The sequence below is a fragment of the Chlorocebus sabaeus genome, chromosome 15 (assembly GCF_047675955.1).
Source record: "Chlorocebus sabaeus isolate Y175 chromosome 15, mChlSab1.0.hap1, whole genome shotgun sequence".
Taxonomy (NCBI): Eukaryota; Metazoa; Chordata; class Mammalia; order Primates; family Cercopithecidae; genus Chlorocebus; species Chlorocebus sabaeus.
In genome coordinates this window covers 10,030,083-10,049,197 of record NC_132918.1, presented here as the reverse complement: position 1 = coordinate 10,049,197, position 19,115 = coordinate 10,030,083, and the positions used below count along the sequence as shown (strand labels likewise).

The 19,115-nt window shown below is 39.2% G+C and overlaps 1 protein-coding gene and 1 non-coding gene across 7 annotated transcripts; one reads left to right on the top strand and one right to left on the bottom strand.

The window, feature by feature from the left end:
• The first annotated feature begins 14 nt into the window (after window positions 1-14).
• On the top strand, window positions 15-18,242 carry NDUFB5 (NADH:ubiquinone oxidoreductase subunit B5). Of its 6 annotated transcripts, none has more exons than XM_037988538.2 (7): window positions 17-173; window positions 5,126-5,215; window positions 10,175-10,263; window positions 11,184-11,250; window positions 12,187-12,248; window positions 13,639-13,745; window positions 17,668-18,242. In XM_037988538.2, exons 1-7 carry the CDS (start codon window positions 50-52, stop codon window positions 17,786-17,788), a joined length of 660 nt encoding a protein of 219 aa, XP_037844466.1. In that variant the 5' UTR covers window positions 17-49; the 3' UTR covers window positions 17,789-18,242. The 6 variants fall into 6 exon arrangements, with proteins under 6 accessions (XP_007970217.3, XP_037844466.1, XP_007970214.1 ...); XM_073023431.1 differs by lacking the exon at window positions 17-173 and adding an exon at window positions 192-568; XM_007972023.3 differs by lacking the exon at window positions 5,126-5,215 and having other exon boundaries at window positions 19-173.
• On the bottom strand, window positions 9,974-10,077 carry LOC119620782 (small nucleolar RNA U13). Its single transcript, XR_005237331.2, has one exon. It is a non-coding gene; the product is annotated as a small nucleolar RNA U13 (small nucleolar RNA).
• Window positions 18,243-19,115: the final 873 nt, after the last annotated feature.

The following is a 19,115-nucleotide window of genomic DNA, read 5'->3' as shown; positions in this document are numbered from 1 at the left end:
TCTCAGCTTCCGTGACCCGCCCCCATTTTTCCTGTTGCTCGTAGTAGCAATGGCGGGCATGAGTTTGTTGCGACGGGTTTCGGTTACTGCGGTGGCAGCGCTTTCTGGCCGCTCCCTTGGCACTCGACTCGGATTTGGGGGCTTCCTCACTCGTGGCTTTCCGAAGGCTGTTGGTGGGTGCTGGCCTTGGGAGAACGGGCGTGAAGCGGGTGCAGGGCGAGAAAAGAGAGGACGCTTCCAGGGTGACCTTGGTGGGATCCGGAGGGAGCCGGGACAAATTGTGGGCTTGGGGCTTGAGAGGAGAGACGGAGCGCGAGCTATAGGAGGGGTTTTCCTGAAGTAGTCAGATCGATCGCGTTTACATTATTAGCATTTCTAAAACGTTATTCACCATCTCAATGCTAATTTGCAGATGAAGCTGAGTCTAGGAAGCTATAGAGCTGAGACCTGTATCTCTAGGTCACAAGCTTATTGTTGCGTTCCAGCTGCCCAAAGGCTGGGTTCTAGTCCCACATATGCAAAGTCATGTTGCTGAGAAGCCCACGTATGCTAAGGAATATGAAGACAGGTAATATGTAGACAGGTAAAGAGGCTCAGAGCCAACTTATTCTTTAGGCACAGTAAGTACGGTACCGCCCAATAATGAGATGCAGATGAACTGGGGGGGAAGAGAGGTTTTTTTTGTTTTCTTTGTTTTTTGACAGTCTCACTTTGTCACCCAGGCTGGAGTGCAGTGGCGCGATCTTGGCTTACTGCAACCTCCGCCTCCTAGGTTCAAGCGATTCACCTGCCTGAACTCATGATAGTTTTAGGGGTCCACGAAAGTGTTTTAATTTAAATTTCTTTTTTAAAAAGACCATAATGTTTATGAATATGATAACGAATCTAGCCTGTATTATATTCGTTTTATACCAATGCAGTCATAAAATACGATTTTTGATAACTTAGAGGAAGGGGCCCTTGAAGGCAAAAGTGCCTAGGTCTCAGGAAAGTCATAATACAGTCTTTTTTTTTTTTCTTTTGAGACAGTCTCACTCTGTCACGCAGGCTAGAGTGCAGTGGCACCGTCTTGGCTCACTGCCCGGGTTCAAGCCATTCTCCTGCCTCAGCCTCCCAGTAGCTGAGACTACAGGTGCACACCACCACGCCTGGCTAATTTTTGTATATTTAGTAGAGATGGGGTGTCATCATGTTGGCCAGGCTGGTCTCGAACTCCTGACCTCAAATGATCCGCCTGCCTCAGCCTCCCAAAGTGCTGGGATTATAGGCGTGAGCCATTGCACCTGACCAATACAGTCTTAACAGGGTTATTTGGACCTAGTGAGTTGCATTATGGCGGTGTGAATAATCATAGCAAAGCATCAAATGCTTGGTATTCGGTGCATTTTATTATCTCAAAGACTGTGCAAAGAAATTACAATGTTATTTTCATTTTACAGATGAGGAAACTAACTCAATTATTAAATAATGTGTCACTGTACTAAATGATAATGACAGCTAACATTTACTGAGCACCTGTTATGTGTCAAGCATCATTTTCCTTTTTTTTCAAGATGGAGTCTTGCTGCGTTGCCCAGGCTGGAGTGCAATGGTGTGATCTTGGCTCACTACGACCTCTGCCTCCTGGGTTCAGGCGATTCTCCTGCCTCAGCCTTCTGAGTAACTGGGTTTACAGGTGCATGCCTCCGTGCTGGGCTAATTTTTTGTGTTTTTAGTAGAGATGGGGTTTCACCATGTTGGCCAGTCTGGTCTTGAACTCCTGACCTCGTGATCCACCCACCTCGGCCTCCCAAAGTGCTGAGATTACAGGCGTGAGCCACCGCACCTGACCTCAAGCATCATTTTAAGGGTTTAAAGTATTAATTTATTTAATCCTCCTCATTAAATATATACTGTGAGCTATTTGCCCTATGCAATAGAAACAGGTAAAGAGGAAGTGAAACTTTAAAGTCAAAAAGTTGTCTCCAGCCTCAAAATATCTTGTTCTGTTTTTACCCTTATTCTCCCAATTTAATTTGAATTATGCCACTCCACAGGATGAGGCAATATACATAGGGATTTGCTCAAAACATGATGCAAAGAACCAGTGGTATTTAACAGATTTCCAGCAGGAATTTGAACTTGTTACAAAATTACATATGCTAACATTCCTTGATGAAAATCCCTTTTAAGTCTTTTCTGATTACAAATATCCTCATAGAGCCAAATACAAATACTTCAAATACTCGCCCTGGTAGTATTCAATCAAATCTAGCTGGAGATAAACTGCAGCAAAATTTCACCCCCAGTTTCTCTTTCTACATTATTGCCCTTTCTTGGGGTTCTCAAAGAATCATTACCGTGTTCTGCGCCCTTTCCAATCAGAGCAGGGAAGGATCTAATAGCTATCTTTACTAAAGATTACTGTGTTTTCTGCTGTGTACCTGCTTTCAAAGGTATTTTGCATCTGTCACTGTGATATGAAAGGTTTTAATCTCTTATATGGTTGGTTGTATCTATCCCTACAAGAATGTAAGCTCTAGTGTAGTAGACAACCTGTCTTGTCTTGTTTTCTCTGGAGATAGACTGCCTATCTTCAAATTCTGGCTCTAGAATTTAGAAGCCATGTCTGTGATCATCACATCTTGGAAGCTAAAGTGGAAGACACGTAATTGCTCATAACCTGCGTTTCCTCCTCTTTAAAAAAGATGAGAATTTTAACCTGCCTCAAAAGGTAGTTGTGAAGAGTGAGTGGAAAAAATCAACAGTGCCTGGCAGCAGTAACCTTTAAGAAAATTGTGGTAAAGTACACATAACATTTACCATTTTAACCATTTTTAAGTGCACCGTTCAGTGGTATTAAATACATTCCTAATGCTATGCAACCATCACCATCATCCGACTCCATAACTTTTTTCATATGGTAAAACTAAAACTCCGTATCCGTTAAACAATAACTCTCCATTCCCCTTCCACGTAGACCCTGGTAACCACCATTCTGCTGTCTTTATGATTTTGACTACTCTATTTCTCATGTAAGTAGAATCATATAATATTTGTCTGTCACTTAGCATAATATCCCAAGGCATATTTATGTTGTAGCATATGTCAGAATTTCCTTCCTTTTTAAAGCTGAATTGTCCATTGTCCATTGTATGTATTTACCCCATTTTGCTTATCCATCATCTGTCAATTGGGTTGCTTCCAGGTTTTGTTTTTTTTTTTTTTTTTGAGACAGAGTCTTGCTCTGTCTTCCAGGCTAGAGTGCAGTGGCACGATCTTGGCACACCGCAACCCCTGGCTTCCAGTGTTCTCGTATCAAACTGAGGGTCAGGCTGCTATTTCTTGCTGCCCAATAATGAGATGCAGATGAACTGGGGAGGAAGAGAGGGTTTGTGTTTTTTTTTTTTTTTTTTGAGACACAGTCTCATTCTGTTGCCCAGGCTGGAGTGCAGTAGTGCGATCTTGGCTCACTGCAACCTTCGCTTCCTGGGTTCCAGGGATTCTCCTGCCTCAGCCTCCCAAATAGCTGGGATTACAGGTGCATGCCACACCACGCCCGGCTGATTTTTGTATTTTTAGTAGAGATGGGGTTTCACCATGTTGGCCAGGCTGGTCTTGAACTCCTGACCTCAGGTGATCCACCCGCCTTGGCCTCCCAAAGTGCTGGGATTATAGACATGAGCCACCACGCCCGGCCAGAGAGAGTTTTTATTCCTGTAACCGGTTACAGGGAGAAGTCCTGGAAATTATCGCCAGACCAACTTAAAATTACGGTTTTCCAGAGCTCGTAGACCTTTTAAGCTGTATGTCTACATGTAAGTGTGCACTCATCTAAAGACATAAGTGACTAACTTTTTAAAATCTATAATTAAGATCTGAGTCCTGAAGACCTTCCTCTGGAGCCTTAGTAAATTTACTTAATCTAAGTGGGTCCAGGTGCTGGGGTGATTACCCTTATCTTGTCTCCTGCTCAATCATGGAGGTTTGGGAAGTTCCTTCAGACCCCCAGTAAACTTGTTTGTGGAGGCCTGGGGAGTTTCTTCATACCCACAATAAAACGTGTTTAATCCTAAATGGGTTCTGTTAAGAATTCCTTCGAACTCCTGTCCTCAAGTGATCCGCCTGCCTTGGCCTCTTAAAAGTGTTGGGATTACAGCTGTGAGCCTACACCCAAGCACTTGCAGATTTTAATTACTGTAAAGCTTCACTTAACATCATTGGCTTTTGAAACTGCAACCCTCAGAACCTATAATAAAGATGGAAATGATATTGCTTAAGGACCTGCTGTATGTGGTTTCACTTAAAGTCACAGTTTCCAAGAACTTATTAGTGACATTGAGTATGACTTGTTTTGTGAATGATGTTTCTGTGAGCATGGATGTACAAATACCTCTTCTGAGACCCTGCTTTCAATTCCTGTGGGTGTATCTGCAGAAGTGTAATTGCTGGGTCATGTGTGTCATGGGTGTCACTGGCTGGGACTGGCATTGTGGGTGGTAAAAGAATTTACCAAGACAATCATAGGTAAAGAGGACAAATTTGTTAGAGAAAATACAAAGATAAAGTTGCAAGGGAACAGTGGGCAGCACAGCAGAGAAGGGGCTATCTGCAGAATCAGGGGCTACAGGGAAGTTTTATAGGGTCATGCTGATGGGACTATGAGCAGAGAAGGTGTGCAGATAAGGTCACTCTGCTGGGGCTATGTGTTGAATGAGGTATTTGGGAACAGGATGTTGTGCCCGTGGGTCGCCTGTGATTAGCCGTGTCTCAGCAGAATTGCTTTCCTCCTCCTGGGGCTCCTTACTTGTTGCTTATGTATCTTACTAGGATTCTACAATATGGTAATTCTGTTTTTAATTTTTTGAGGAACCCTCATGCTATTTTCCATAGCAGCAATACCATTTTACATTCCTTTGTTTACCAACAGTGTGCAAAGATTCCAATTCCTCCATATTCTGACACTTGTTATTTTCTGGTTTTTTGAAAGTAGCCGTTCTGATGGGTATGTGACGATATCGTTGTAGTTTTGATTTGCATTGCCCTAATTAGTTTGCTTCTTGGCCATTTGTATATATATCTTCTTTAGAGAAATGTCTATTCAAATCATTTGCTTATTATTTATTTTATTATTTTTTATCTTGAGTATGGGGTCTCCCTAATGTTGCCCATGCCGAACTTGAACTCCTGGACTCAAGCAATCCTGCTTCAGCCTCTCAAGTAGCTGGGACTACAGGTACATGCCACTCTGTCAAGCTATTTGCCTGTTTTATTTGTTTGTTTATTTTTGGCAGGATCTTGCTCTGTCACCCTGGCCGAAGTGCAGTGGCACAGTCATAGCTCACTGTAGCCTCAACCTCCTAGACTCAGGTGATCTTCCTGCTTCAGCCTCCTGAGTAGCTGGGATGACAGGTACACACCACCACACCTGGCTAATTTTTTAAGTTTTTTGTAGAGATGAGATCTGGCTATGTTGACCAAGCTAGTTTCAAACTCCTGGGCTTAAGAAATTCCCCACCTCAGCCTCCCAAAGTGCTGGGATTACAGGCATGAGCCACCATGCCCAGCCTATTTTTAAATTGGATTATTTGGTTTTTTATTGTTGTTGTTGAGTTTTCTATGTGTTCTGATACCAATCCCTTATCAGATATATGATTTGCATATATTTTCTCCCATTCTGTGGGTTGCCTTTTTACTCTGCTGATAGCATCCTTTCAGACACAAAATTTTTAAATTTTCATGAAGTCCAGTTTGTCTGGTTTTTCTTTTTTTGCCTGTGCCTTTGAAGTCCTGGCATTAGCCTTCTACAAATTCCTATAGCCTCATCTTTCCTAAAAGTCTAGTGCTGTCATGTTCTTCATCACCCTCTGTAAACCTTTCTCAGAAAATTAGCAGATAAAGCTATTCTATTTAATTAAATTATTTACTAAACATCAGAGATTGTGTAATTCCAGAAATGAGCTAATTTCTCCCCTCAGCTGCAGGTAAATTTAATTTATAATTGAAGACTGATATGTACAAATGATGGTTTTTAAAAATGTGAAGAATATTAATATGAATATATAAACAGAGTGCTGTGGAGTTAATCCAGACATGGAATAGATGGGGCATTTTTAACTGAATTATAGGGATAGTTTTAATAGGTGGAACTGGCAGAAAAGTAACGGTTAAGTTTTTTTTATTGGGTATATGACTCTTGGGGTAGGTAGGTGTTGGGAGAAAAGGCAAATAAAGGAAAGTTGGGACCAAATTGGGGGAGGGGAGGGACTGACTACAAAGCCAAAGTATCTTCATTTGATTTTGTAGGCAACAGAGTGTTATAGCACAAGAACAGTATCAGGAGTGTGTTTTAGGAAGATGCTTCTGAATATTGGATGGCTTATAGGGTATGTTGATTACCTAGGCCAGTAAGGTAAAGAAGGCATGGAATGAAATGGAGAGTTTAAATCTTGTAATCAAGAGGCCTTGGCAAATGATGAATGAAGGATAGACGCAAGGAAGATGATGGAGATTTTTATCCAAGGTAATTGAGATGGTGGTACCCTTTACTGGGAATGACGGAAAGAAAATGACCAATTTTCAGTTGTCGTCTTTTTATTTTTTTATTTTTTTGAGACAGAGTCTCACTCTGTCACCTAGGCTGGAGCGTAGTGGCTTAATCTTGGTTCACCACAACCTCCACCTCCCAGGTTTAAGCGATTCTCTTGCCTCAGCCTCCCGAGTAGCTGGGATTACAGGCCTGGCTAATTTTTTGTATTTTTAGTAGAGACAGGGTTTCACCATGTTGGCCAGGCTGGTCTCAAACTCCTGACCTCAAGTGATCTGCCCGCCTCGGCCCCCCAAAGTGCTGGGATTACAGGTGTGAGCCACTGCGCCCAGCCCAATTGTTGTCTTTGACACACAAAAAGTTCCTGCATTATCTTATTCAATTCTTATAAAAATCGCAATCGTCAAAGGCTTAATAACTTTTCCGAGGCTATTTGCATTTCAAAAAATTAGTTATTGAAGCCTTGGGCCTATGAAATTAATGAATACTTAATGGAGAAATTTCAGGCTTTAGAGAGCAGTGAAAGATGCCTATTTTTGGTGTCAGGAGGATCAGGGTTCCAGAAATCCTGGTAGTCACTTCATTGTAAGCAATGTTCACCCTATAATTTAATTTTTTTTGAGGGGGAAGGATCTAACTATGTTGCTCAGGCTGGCCTCAAACTCCTGGGCTCAAGTGATCCTCCTGCCTCAGCCTCCTGAGTAGCTGGGATTACAAGCACGCACCACCATTCCTGGTTACACACTAATATTTTTAGATTTAAGCAGATGGCCCTACTACATCAAAAATCATGATGGCTCAAAACATTTAAAAAGAGTTAAGTGCAAGCCAGTTGTGGTGGTGCGTGATGTAATCCCAGCTACTCCGCAGGCTGAGGTGGGAGGATCTCTTGAGCCAGGAGTTTGAGACCAGCTTGAGTAACATAGTGAAAAACCTTGTCTCTGGGAAAAAAAAAAAAAAAGAGTTACGTGCTATGAAATATACTTTGAAACAACATTAATAAGTTATGTAGGACTTTTAGTGACATGACTAATTGTTTAATAATTGGGTAATATGTGTAAAGAAAGAGCAAGCTGTTCACATTACTAAATGCATTAAACCTTGGTTTATTTTTTTTGGAGACGGAGTCTCTCTGTCGCCCAGGCTGGAGTGCAGTGGCACAACCTAGGCTCACTCCTGGGTTTACTTACACCATTCTCGTGCCTCAGCCTCCCCAGTAGCTGGAACCACAGGTGCCCGCCACCACACCTGGCTTTTTTTTTTTTTGTATTTTTAGTGGAGACGGGGTTTCACCATGTTAGCCAGGTTGGACTCCATCTCCTGACCTTGTGATCTGCCTGCCTCAACCTCCCAAAGTGCTGGGATTACAGGCATGAGCCACCACACCGGGCCAAACCACAATTACTTTCAGTTGCAAAAACTGCAATTACTTTTGCACCAACCTAATATTAAGCTGAAAATAGATTGTCCCTCTAAGAGAGTATGCTTTTGAATGAACACATTTCTGCAGGTGTAGTCAGGGGATAAGGGACAGGGAAGATCATCCTGTTTTGACCCTGTACTTCTAGTGTATCAGATTAATATTGAATTGCCCTTTGGTTTTTTGTGAGCAACTAAATTTCTGGGAGTTCCAGGTGGAAACCCACTTTATTATATTGAATCCTTTTGGATTCAGCCTTTTGTAATGTGTGTAAAGACTCTTTTGGGACCCTATTTCATCATCAGTGTCTTAGCCACTGATGATGTAGCAGTAGCTTTGTGTTTCTAAGTAGTTCTTTGTGTTGTAGCAGTAGCTTTGTGTTTCTAAGACTTGGCAAGTCAGGAATGCTGTATCCACCTCATCTAAGCCAGTCATAAAAACCTTGATGCTGCAGGACTTTTGAGAGATCCCTTTGCCAGGTTACTGCAGTAATTAATCAGTACCTTTTGGTTACAGTCAGTCAAGTACCCATTACAAATTTCTCTAACTTGCTCTTTCTCTCAGCTTATAATGTCTCCTCTTCCTAACCCCCACATCTTGTCCAAATAGGAACTTTTCTTCTGGGCCACTGTATCCTATTTCTTTCCCTTGTTACCGTTACAGATTTGTAATTATTTGTGTAGTGTGTATTTCTCCCAGCAAGATCTATATTCCTCTTAGACCGTATATAGGTCTAGCATAGGATCTACACATAGTATGCAATTAAATATGTATTGAATTAATGAGTACTTTGTACTGTCATCCAACCCTTTTTCTTCATCTAGTCCACAAAAAAATTCTATTATGTATCTTTCAGATGATTTGCTGAAGTCCATACTTACTTTGTCAAATTCTCTTAATCTTGTTATTTAAAAAGCCTTAGTAGTATGAATTATATATAGTAAATTCATGCCAGTTTCTAATTTCTCTTGTGAGTCAACCTCCCAAACTCACTGCAAGCTGCTTTCAGGTGTTAACCAAAGTTAAGAAGATAGTTCCTGCTTTCAAGATATTTATACTTAAAAGTGGCAGCAGTGAACACAAATATACACATCACAGTAATGTACAGTAATTCAAAAGTAGGAAAGATCTCGTATGGTTGGGAAGAATGTTGGCATCTTGGAAGATAAGATGTTATCTGGGCCTAATACAGATTTTAGGAGAGGGGACACCTTTCTAGACATTAAACATGAACAAAAGATTCAGATCTTTCTGACATCTATTATGACAGAAATTCCTTCAATGGGAAATTAAAGTTTTTTATTCCACAGTGACTCACATGCAGAATATCCTTGAGAGTAGTTACACAGTGAAAACATAGGAACCTTCAGTTTCTAAGTAACAGCTAGATCCTTTCCTGTTCCCAGTGGAAAGGGCTTGGAATGCCTGTAGTGATCCTTCCAGACCTTCAAGAGGAAGAATGTAAAAAGAGGATCCAGAAGTGAAATTTTGCCTCAGTTTACTTCCAGCAAGGCTTGATTAAATTCTGTCAGTGGGGAGACTTGAAGAGGATATTCTTAATCAGCAATGGTTTACCATGTGATTTTATCAAGATATTTTAGAGTGTGTAGTTTGATAACAAGTTCTAATTCCTGCTGGTGATTTGTTGAATAAATACTGCTGGTCCTTTCCATCTATTTTACAGCATAATAATACATATAATACAGATAATGTGTCATGTGAAATGGCATAATGGAATAATTTACATTAAATGTATTTCTTTTGCAGCATTAGCAAATATTTGTTGCAGAGGAGACACAGAGAAACAGCTCATTAAGTAGCTAACCTCTCTGCCTGCTATTGAAACAAATTAAAATGATTATTTAGATACTACTTTAACTTTGAATTAAAATGAGGAAAGTTATGCTTTAGAACAGTAGATCCATCTTTGTTTAAAGATATCCTATCTGACCTGACCTTGTTACTCAAATAAGACATTTTAAAATCTTATATTGAACATCTAAGAATGTATATTTTCTTTTGTTTCATGTCAGATGGGTAATGTGCCTACTTCATAACAAGGTTTGAGGGGGGCATATCTCACACATGAATGTGAAAACCCAGTCACCCTGCTTATGATCTGCAAAAGGATCCTTGTATTTTTTTTTTTTATAATCTGATTTTAACTCAGTATATAACAGTATACCCGTATGAACTTTGTATAAAACAGGGTAATTCAATATTTCCAGCTCCTGTTCGACACAGTGGAGGCCATGGGAAAAGACTATTTGTCATCAAACCTACTAAATTCTATGACAACCGTTTTTTGAAGTTATTGGTAAGTTTAAATTTTTTGTTGAATTAGAGTCTCTGCATGTAATGGAAAAAATTTTTGCCTCTTTAGAAAACATCTTTCATTTTATGAAATCTTTTATTTTGTAAATTTATATTTCTTTCTGTAGAAGAGACTGAGATTGTAAAGTCTGATTTGTTAGTGAATTTCTCTTTAAATTAGTGAAGCTTTCCTTCTTCACAAAAGGATTTACACTCAATGGAGGTAAAACGTGAACCATTCCTTTCTTCTGAAGATTATGGCATTTCGAAATAGAATCTGTGTTCCTATAACTAAAATATTCGTTAAATTACCAAAGAACTTGTTGAAAGACTTTTTTAAATAAAGGAGCTACATTATTTTGGGATATGGTTTTATATTTATATGTTGCTCAAGCACACTGATTTCAGAGAGTAACAGGGATCTATAGTGCCATCTTAATTTAGCAATAATATAATTACATTGCTTATTTAGAATGCTGACTGTATTTCTGTCTCAAGGCTCAATAGGAACAAAGTAGAGGCTTAGAAAATGGGAGATTGTCTGAACCATCTGCCACTGTAGATAAAGCTCTGAATCATCATTTGAGTACTGACCTTAAAGCTTTCTCTTGCCCTTCCATTGTGTTTAATGACCTTTTTCATCTCCTTGGTTGAGCCCTTTTCTTGTTATGACCAGCTCAAATCCTGTTTAGTGATAGAAATCACCCTGATGTTTTTACACTTTTGTTCTTAACGTGTTGTTTTCTTTCATGACATTGCTTTACCAAAAAGTAAAATCACAGAAATTAATAATTTGGTACTGTATGCCCAATTTGGCAAGTTTATTTTATAAGAAATATGAGGAAATCATATCATGAGGATGATTTGTGTGTGGGGAGAGTTACGAAATGGTCATGAGAAATACTTTTTTATTTTTTATCTTAGAGATTCTACGTTGCATTGACTGGGATTCCAGTAGTAATTGTCATAACTCTGGTGAATGTATTCATTGGTAAGTCACTTCCATCCCCTGCCAGCACCACCAGATTGGAAAAGTTTTTAAACATATGTACATCAATATAAAAAAGAAATTACAGATATTGTAATGAAGAGCTCTTTAAATAAGCATAAGCATGGCAGTTTATCTTAAAATAACCAAATCTCAACCTGAACTAAGAATTTTTTAATCCATCCTAGAACATATAAAACTATAATCCTCGGCCGGGCGCAGTGGCTCATGCCTGTAATCCCAGCACTTTGGGAGGCTGAGGCGGGCGGATCATGAGGTTAAGGGTTCGAGAGACGAGGCTGGCCAACATAGTGAAACCCCGTCTCTACTAAAAATACAAAAAATGAGCCGGGCGTGGTGGTGGGCGCCTGTAATGCCAGCTACTCGGGAGGCTGAGGCAGGAGAATGACTTGAACCCGAGAGGTGGAGGTTGCAGTGAACTGAGATCATGCCATCGCACTCCAACCTGGGCGACAGAATGAGACTCCATCTCAAAAAAAAAAAAAAAAAAACTATAATCCTCTAACAAAGAATGAAAATGTCAATGACAATAAACATTAGATTTTCATGGGAAATTTTGTTCAAAGTACTTCTAACACCTTGAATCCTAAAATGTTTCGTATCATAGGTATAGGGAAGACCAGAAGGAATAGTATGTCTTTTATTATATCTTGTTACAGTATATAAAAACAAAATGAGAAACTCATGGAATACCTATAAATAATGCCTTACACAGAGAGATGTCTAAAAATGTCTAACAAATGAATTGATTTTCAACCAGATTAAAGTGAATTAAAGATATTAGATATCTTCATTGGTGCAAAGTTTTTAAAGGATCCTTTAAAACCACAAGAAGTTGGTTTTATTACTTTAATGGTGAAGAATTAATTTTTTAAACTCCTCATGCTGAAGTTGAACATAACCATTTTTTCTTATTAGGTGAAGCTGAACTAGCAGAAATTCCAGAAGGCTATATCCCAGAGCACTGGGAATATTACAAGGTTTGTATAGGACATGGACAAGTACATACTGTTACATGCCTTGTCAATGCACTAGTTAATATCTTAATTCAGCAATTATGATATAGTCAGGTTTTTTGTTTTTTGCTTTGTTTTGTTGAGACAGCATCTCTCTCTGTCGCCCAGGCTGGGATGCAGTGGCACAATTTCGGCTCACTGCAATCTCTGCCTCCCGCGTTCAAGCAATTCTCATCCCTCAGCCTCCCATGTCACTGAGATCACAGGTGTCTGCTGTGTGATCCTGGCTAATTTTGGTATTTTTAGTAGAGACAGGATTTCACCATGTTGGCCAGGCTTTTCTCGAACTCCTGGCCTCAAGTGATCCGCCCACCTCAGCCTCCCAAAGTACTGGGATTAAAGGTGTGAGCCACTGTCCCCAGCCATGATAGAGTTTTATATTTCATTTTTTATATCAAGTAGATACATTTTTTGCATACTTTTTATAAACAACTAGTTTTGCTACTTCATTTTTTAAAAATCATTTTAAGCTTTACAGTTTTTTAAAGAATGATTACAGTGTGTTCTCAGCCTAACAGACTAACATAATTTATCCTAAGTTCAATGCCTTAGGAAAGATTTCACCAATGTTAATGCTAGCTGTCATTTATTGAGCACCTACTGTGTAACGGGTACTGTGCTGAGTGTTTTACAAATATTTATTGCTTCATCCCATGTAAAATGTACTATTATTATTCCTTCTTTGGAGATGAAGAAACTGAGGCTAAAAGAGTTCAGTGACCTGTCTAGATAGGGTCACTATTTCAACCCAGGCAGCTTTGACTCCAGAGCCTGCACTGTTGGTCATTACGCTATACTGCCACTGCTACCAAAACCCAAAATTAATTTTGTTATTTGTGTTTACAAGTGTTATCATGAGCCTTGAATAGAGTATGTCCCATCATGTTTTATTATCTGAATGAATTATATTTTAAACATAAATCTTAAACCATTAAATCTTAAGGCAGGCCTTAGAATTAGTTCGTTTATGCTAACTGGTGCAAAGAGCTCCATTTTTGAATTACCAAAACCTGGATTTGGCTTCTGAATCTGCCACCTAAGATGCTCAGCATAGTGTAATGGAAAAGAGCACACAGCTTTGGAGTCAGACAGACCTGGTTTGAGTCCAGGTGCTGCCATTTATTAGCTACGTAACTTTGTGCAATTCACTTATCTTGAAAATGTGGACAAAAATAGTATCCACCTAATCTGTTAAAATTATATATATATATAAAAATCATACTAGATATAAATCAACATCATACTAGATGTTATTGGTTTATCTAACTGAAGTGATCATTTTAAAGAATAGTCAACTAGAAAAGCAAAATATTATTCAGAAATGGACTAATATTAAACAAATTTTCTCTTGTAGCATCCCATATCGAGATGGATTGCCCGTAATTTCTATGACAGTCCTGAAAAGATTTATGAAAGAACAATGGCCGTCCTTCAGATTGAAGCTGAAAAGACTGAATTACGGTAGGAAAAAAGAGGGGGTAGGTGGGAAAGAAAGTCTTCCTAGGGTTGCAAACCACCAGAAAAAAAAATTAATAAAACTATTACTATTTCAGCACTATAGAATGTTTTATGTAAAAGGATAAATTTATATCCAGATGCAGTGGCTCACACCTGTAATCCCAACACTATGGGAGGCTACAGAAATTAGCTGGGCGTGGTGGTATGTGCCTGTAATCCCAGGTACTCAGGAAGCTGAGGCAGAAGAATCACTTCAACCCGGGAGGTGGAGGTTGCAGTGAGCCAAGACCACGCCAGTGAACTGCAGCCTGGGTGACAGTGCGAGACTCTGTCTCAAAAAAAAAGTGGGGGGATAAAGATAGAATTCGCTTGTTTGGAGTGAAAATTATAAACTGGTGACAAGGAAACTATAAGGAGATATGTGTCAGATTAAAAGGAGTTCTTTTTAAAATTTTTAAATTTTTTTTTTTAGAGTTGTAGTCTTGCTGTGTTGCCCCAGCTGGGCAGCAAATGGATGGATATATCCATCCAATGAAATGTATAATGTGGCCATTAAAAAGAAAGGGATATATGCTGTTATGGAAAGCTATGTGGATTTTCTTTCTTATATATTATATTTTATATACATATTAAAAAACTAGACATACATATTTTTTCCCTTCTCTTATACTGCTGAGTGCCTGTATTATTTTAACCAGTCCCCTATTGCTGATACTTGGGTTCTTTCCAAGTTTTTTGCTATTATACATACTGCTGTGTTTAATTTTCTCCCATATTGTTTGCATATTTATGTAACATATCTGGAAAATAAATTTCTGGAAGTGGCATTGATAAGCCAAATAGCACATACTTTTAAACTTTGGGTAGATATTGCCAAACTCTTCTCCAAAAAGTTGCACCAGTTGTTTCTTCATCAGTTTCCATGTTTCAGTTTTCCATGTTTCTCTGTAATGGAATTTATCAAAGTGAAACATTTTGCTGATACGGTAATTGAAAAATGTTGCCTCATCATTTCAATTTTATATTTCTTTGTAAAGTTGAGTAGTTTTTTCATGTATCTGTTAGTTGTGTGTATTTCTTTTCTGTCTTTTTTTTTTTTTTCCTGAGACGAAGTCTTGCTCTGTTGGCCAGGCTGGAGTACAGTGGCATGATATCTTGACTCACTGCAGCCTTGGTCTCCTAGGTACAAGCCATCCTCCCACCCAAGCCTCCCTAATAGCCAAGATTACAGGTGTATGACACCATGACCAGTTAATTTTTGTATTTTTTGTAGAGACATGATTTCACCATGTTGTCCAGGCTGGTCTCAAACGCCTGGGCTCAAGCAATGCACCCTCCGGGGCCTCCCAAAACGCTGAGATTACAGGCATGAGCCACTGCACCTGGCCGTGTGTATTTCTTTCTCTATATGTTGTCTTTTGGCAGTGTAGAAATTTTTGCAACAGAGAAGTGTTTTTACATTTTCAGACAAATTTGTAATAGTGACTAATAGCATTTTCTTTTTTTCTTTTTTTTTTTTTGAGACAGTTTTGCTCTGTCTCCCAGACTGGAGTGCAATGGCGTGGTCTCGGCTCACTGCAACCTCTGCCTCCTGGGTGCAAGTGATTCTTCTGCCTCAGCCTCCCAAGTAGTTGGGATTACAGGCGCCCAACCCCGCGCCCAGCTAATTTTTGTATTTTTAGTAGAGACAGGGTTCTGCCATGTTGGCCAGGCTGGTCTTGAACTCCTGGCCTCAAGTGATCTGCCTGCCTCAGCCTCCCAAAGTGCTGGGATTACAGACGTGAGCCACTGTACCTGGCCGCTAATAAATTTTTTAATACATTTTGTATCAGTGTTTTAATTACTTTCTATGTATTTACTCATTTAATTATTGTCAGGTTTGCCAGTCTTTGGCTTTTGGGATTTTGTGTCATGCAGAGATCTCTGATGATAATTAAATCAGTAAATGTATAAATCCAAAATTATTTTTTTTTAATATTCACTTGTGCTTTCCTTTTGTTTTTTTGAGACAGGATCTCGTTCTGTTGCCTGGGCTGGAGTGCAGTGTTGCAGTCATGGCTCACTGCAGCACCGACCTCCTGGATTTAAGCAATCCTCCAGCCTCAGCCTCCTGAATAGCTGGGACCACAGGTGCTGGCCACCATGCCCAACTAATTGTTTGGGGGTTTTGTTTGTTTTTTTGTTTTGGTAGAGATAGGATCTTGCTCTGTTGCCCAGGTTGATCTCGAACTCCTGGGCTCAAGCAATCTTCCTGCCTTGGCCTCCCAAAGTGCTGGGATTACAGGCATGAGTCAACTTGCCCAGCCTGTTTTTGGCTTTTGTGTTTTTTTTTTTTTTTTTGACATGGGGACTTGCTGTGTTGCCCAGGATGGATTCGAGCTCCTGAGCTCAAGCGACCCTCCCACCTCAGCCTCCCGAGTAGCTAGGACTACAGACATGTGCCATTGCTCCCAGCTTACTATTTTTTAATGAAATAGGAAAGTGCTACACATGCTTATTTTATACCTTGCTTTTTAAAAACATAACAGTATATGTAGTATCTCCTCCCATGTTACTACATACAGATTCTCCTTATTCTTTTTAGCAGGTACATAGTAGTTCATTATGTGGATGAATCATAATTTAATCAGTCTCATGTTGATAAATATTTTAATTACTCACGGTTTGGATAGTTATACTCTAAAGAGTAGACAAGAAAGAGGATGTTATTTAATCCTTCAAAAAATGATACCTGCTAAATACACCATCACAAAGGCATATAATCTCCCATAGGGTTAGTGAGCTGATTGAGGTTAATAAAGTGACTTATTTAACTGTGATAAATTTTTAGTCCTATGAAAAAATATGTATTCTGTAAAAACAAAGTAGAAGGTTTGATGGAGAAGGCACTGCTTCAGGAATGTGTGATTGTGCAAAGACTTAGATATGGAAGAGGGAAAGCACCTGTATAAAATAAGAGATTATTCAGTTTGTGAAGAACAAGAACAAGTAAGTAGATGTTAGAGTTGGAGAATGTTTTTCTTGATCTTGATTTTTCTTGCTTTCCATTTATATTTGTATAAATATTGACTGAGTGTCTGATGTTGACCAGGCCTGGTATAGTGCTGGCAAATAAAAAACCAGTTCTGCTCTCAAAAAGCTTTCTGTCCTAATGGCGATGGGCAGACATAAGATGTGAAACTCCAAGAAAGTTTATTCATGTGTTAATTCCTAGCACAGCATATGGCCATAATAGCAGACATTCTATAAATGACTCTCCTAGCATCTAAAAGGTGAGAAGATAGGAAAAGTACTGTAACAATTCAGACGAAAGTGATCTGTGCAGGCACAGTGAAGGAGAGAATTCGGTATCAATTCGAGTAATGTTTTGGTGTTAAAAACTGTTTGGTGGACCGGGTGCGGTGGCTGACACCTATAATCCCAGCACTTTGGGAGGCCAAGGCAGGCAGGTCACAAGGTCAGGAGTTAGAGACCAGCTTGGCCAACATGATGAAACCCTGTCTCTACTAAAAATACAAAAATTAGCTGGGCGTGGTGGCGGGCCCTTGTAGCCCCAGCTACTTGGGAGTCTGAGACAGGAGGATCACTTGAACCTAGGAGGTAGAATTTGCAGTGAGCTGAGACTGCGCCATAGCACTCCGGCCTGGGCAACCGAGCAAGACTCTGTCTCAAAAAAAACAAAAACAAAAACAAACAAAAAATTGTTTGATAGCTACCTATATAAGCAACATAATAAAAGTCAAAAATTTAAGTCCCAAATTTTGCTTATAGATGTATACCAAATGTATGCCTACATAAAGGTGTGTGGAGGGAAATTATACTTTACATAAAAGCAGACTCTAGTGATTGTCCTTTACGGAAATGGCTCATTAAATTTATAATTGGAAGTGCTGGGATCTCAATATTGCTGTTCCGTTTGTTACAGGTTGAAGGAGCTGGAAGTACGAAGATTGATGCGTATGAGAGGAGACGGACCCTGGTATTACTATGAGACAATTGATAAGGAACTTATTGATCATTCTCCAAAAGCAACTCCTGACAATTAAGCTTTTTTTTTTCTCCAAATACAAAGTATGTTCTCTTTGTTGGAAAATAAATTAGTAAATACATTCTGTATTTTTGCTCTCCGTGAAAAACAAAAGAGCTTCTGACATTACTGTCTCTCAGTGTTGGTTCAGACTGAGGCTTTCGTTTAGGGAGTTTGGCTTCCAGTCCACAAAGAAGGTTTAAAATGTACTAATAAAAACTGGAGAAATAGGAATTTGTGAACTCCTAAAGTTGTAGCAACTTTGAAAGGTTAGTGTTTTATTTACCTGACAAATGGAAGTTATAGAAAAGAAGTTTAATTTGTTAAGCACGAGTAATTATAGTATTTTGTACAAATGCCTGTACTGTAGATGTCTGTATTATTGAGGTGCAACTCAGGATTTTAAGTTCCATAAAGCATTGAACCAACTCTGTAATGTTAACTCCTTAATAAACAGATTTTCAATAAGCAAATTTTAAAGTTTATAATGCTTTCATGTTTCTATTTTTTTTTTGCTATGTATTGTTCTTTTTTTAAACTACACACATACACACAGACATGTACACACACACACGCATGCACACACACATTCTTTTCCTAGATGCAATCTCTGAGATCCCTTAGAGTCCTTTTTTGTAAACACTGGGGAAGTAGTTGTACTAGGTAATATGATTCCTGCAGAGATTATAAAATGTGAGTAAAAGATAAAAATGACTGTCATTTATTAAGTATTTATTATCTGCTAGGCACTATATTAAATAACTGCATGTTTTTTTTTGGACAGAGTCTTGCACTGTCGTCAGGTCATTCTGCGATCTTGGCTCGCTGCAACCTCCGCCTCCTGGGTTCAAGCAGTTCTTGTCTCAGCCTCCCGAGTAGCTGGGATTACAGGCACCCACCACCACACCTGGCTAATTTTTGTATCTTTCAGTAAAGACTTTCGCTATCTTGGCCAGGCTGGTCTTGAACTCCTGATCTCAGGTGATTGGCCTATCTCTGCCTCCCAAAGTGCTGGGATTACAGGCCTGAGCCATGGCGCCCGGCCAACATTATTTTCAAAATGACTTACGAGGTAGTATTACTCTTGAGTTTTACACATTAGAAACCTGAAGCTCAGATGTTAAACACAAACTCAGCATTTACAAAAATAAACATTTAAAATATTTACACTTCAACTTCCAAAATGGCTTTGTAGCTTAAGCACTCAGGATTTTCAAACCTGTAACAGCTTATCAGTGCATCTCATCTTACACGTATGTTTTACATTCTTCATAAAAGTAAAAATGAATCCAGGTTTCCTAAGATTCAGGCCAGTGAGTCTCCACTTAAAACCAAATGGAGAAATA

What these genes read in the sequence shown, in the direction of transcription:
- NDUFB5 (XM_037988538.2), top strand. Translation starts at nt 50, where the DNA reads ATGGCGGGCATGAGTTTGTTGCGACGGGTTTCGGTTACTGCGGTGGCA. An exon ending in TGGCTTTCCGAAGGCTGTTG is followed by an intron (nt 174 to 5,125) that starts GTGGGTGCTGGC and finishes TTTTATCTTGAG; the next exon opens with TATGGGGTCTCCCTAATGTT. An exon ending in GCTGAAAAGACTGAATTACG is followed by an intron (nt 13,746 to 17,667) that starts GTAGGAAAAAAG and finishes CGTTTGTTACAG; the next exon opens with GTTGAAGGAGCTGGAAGTAC.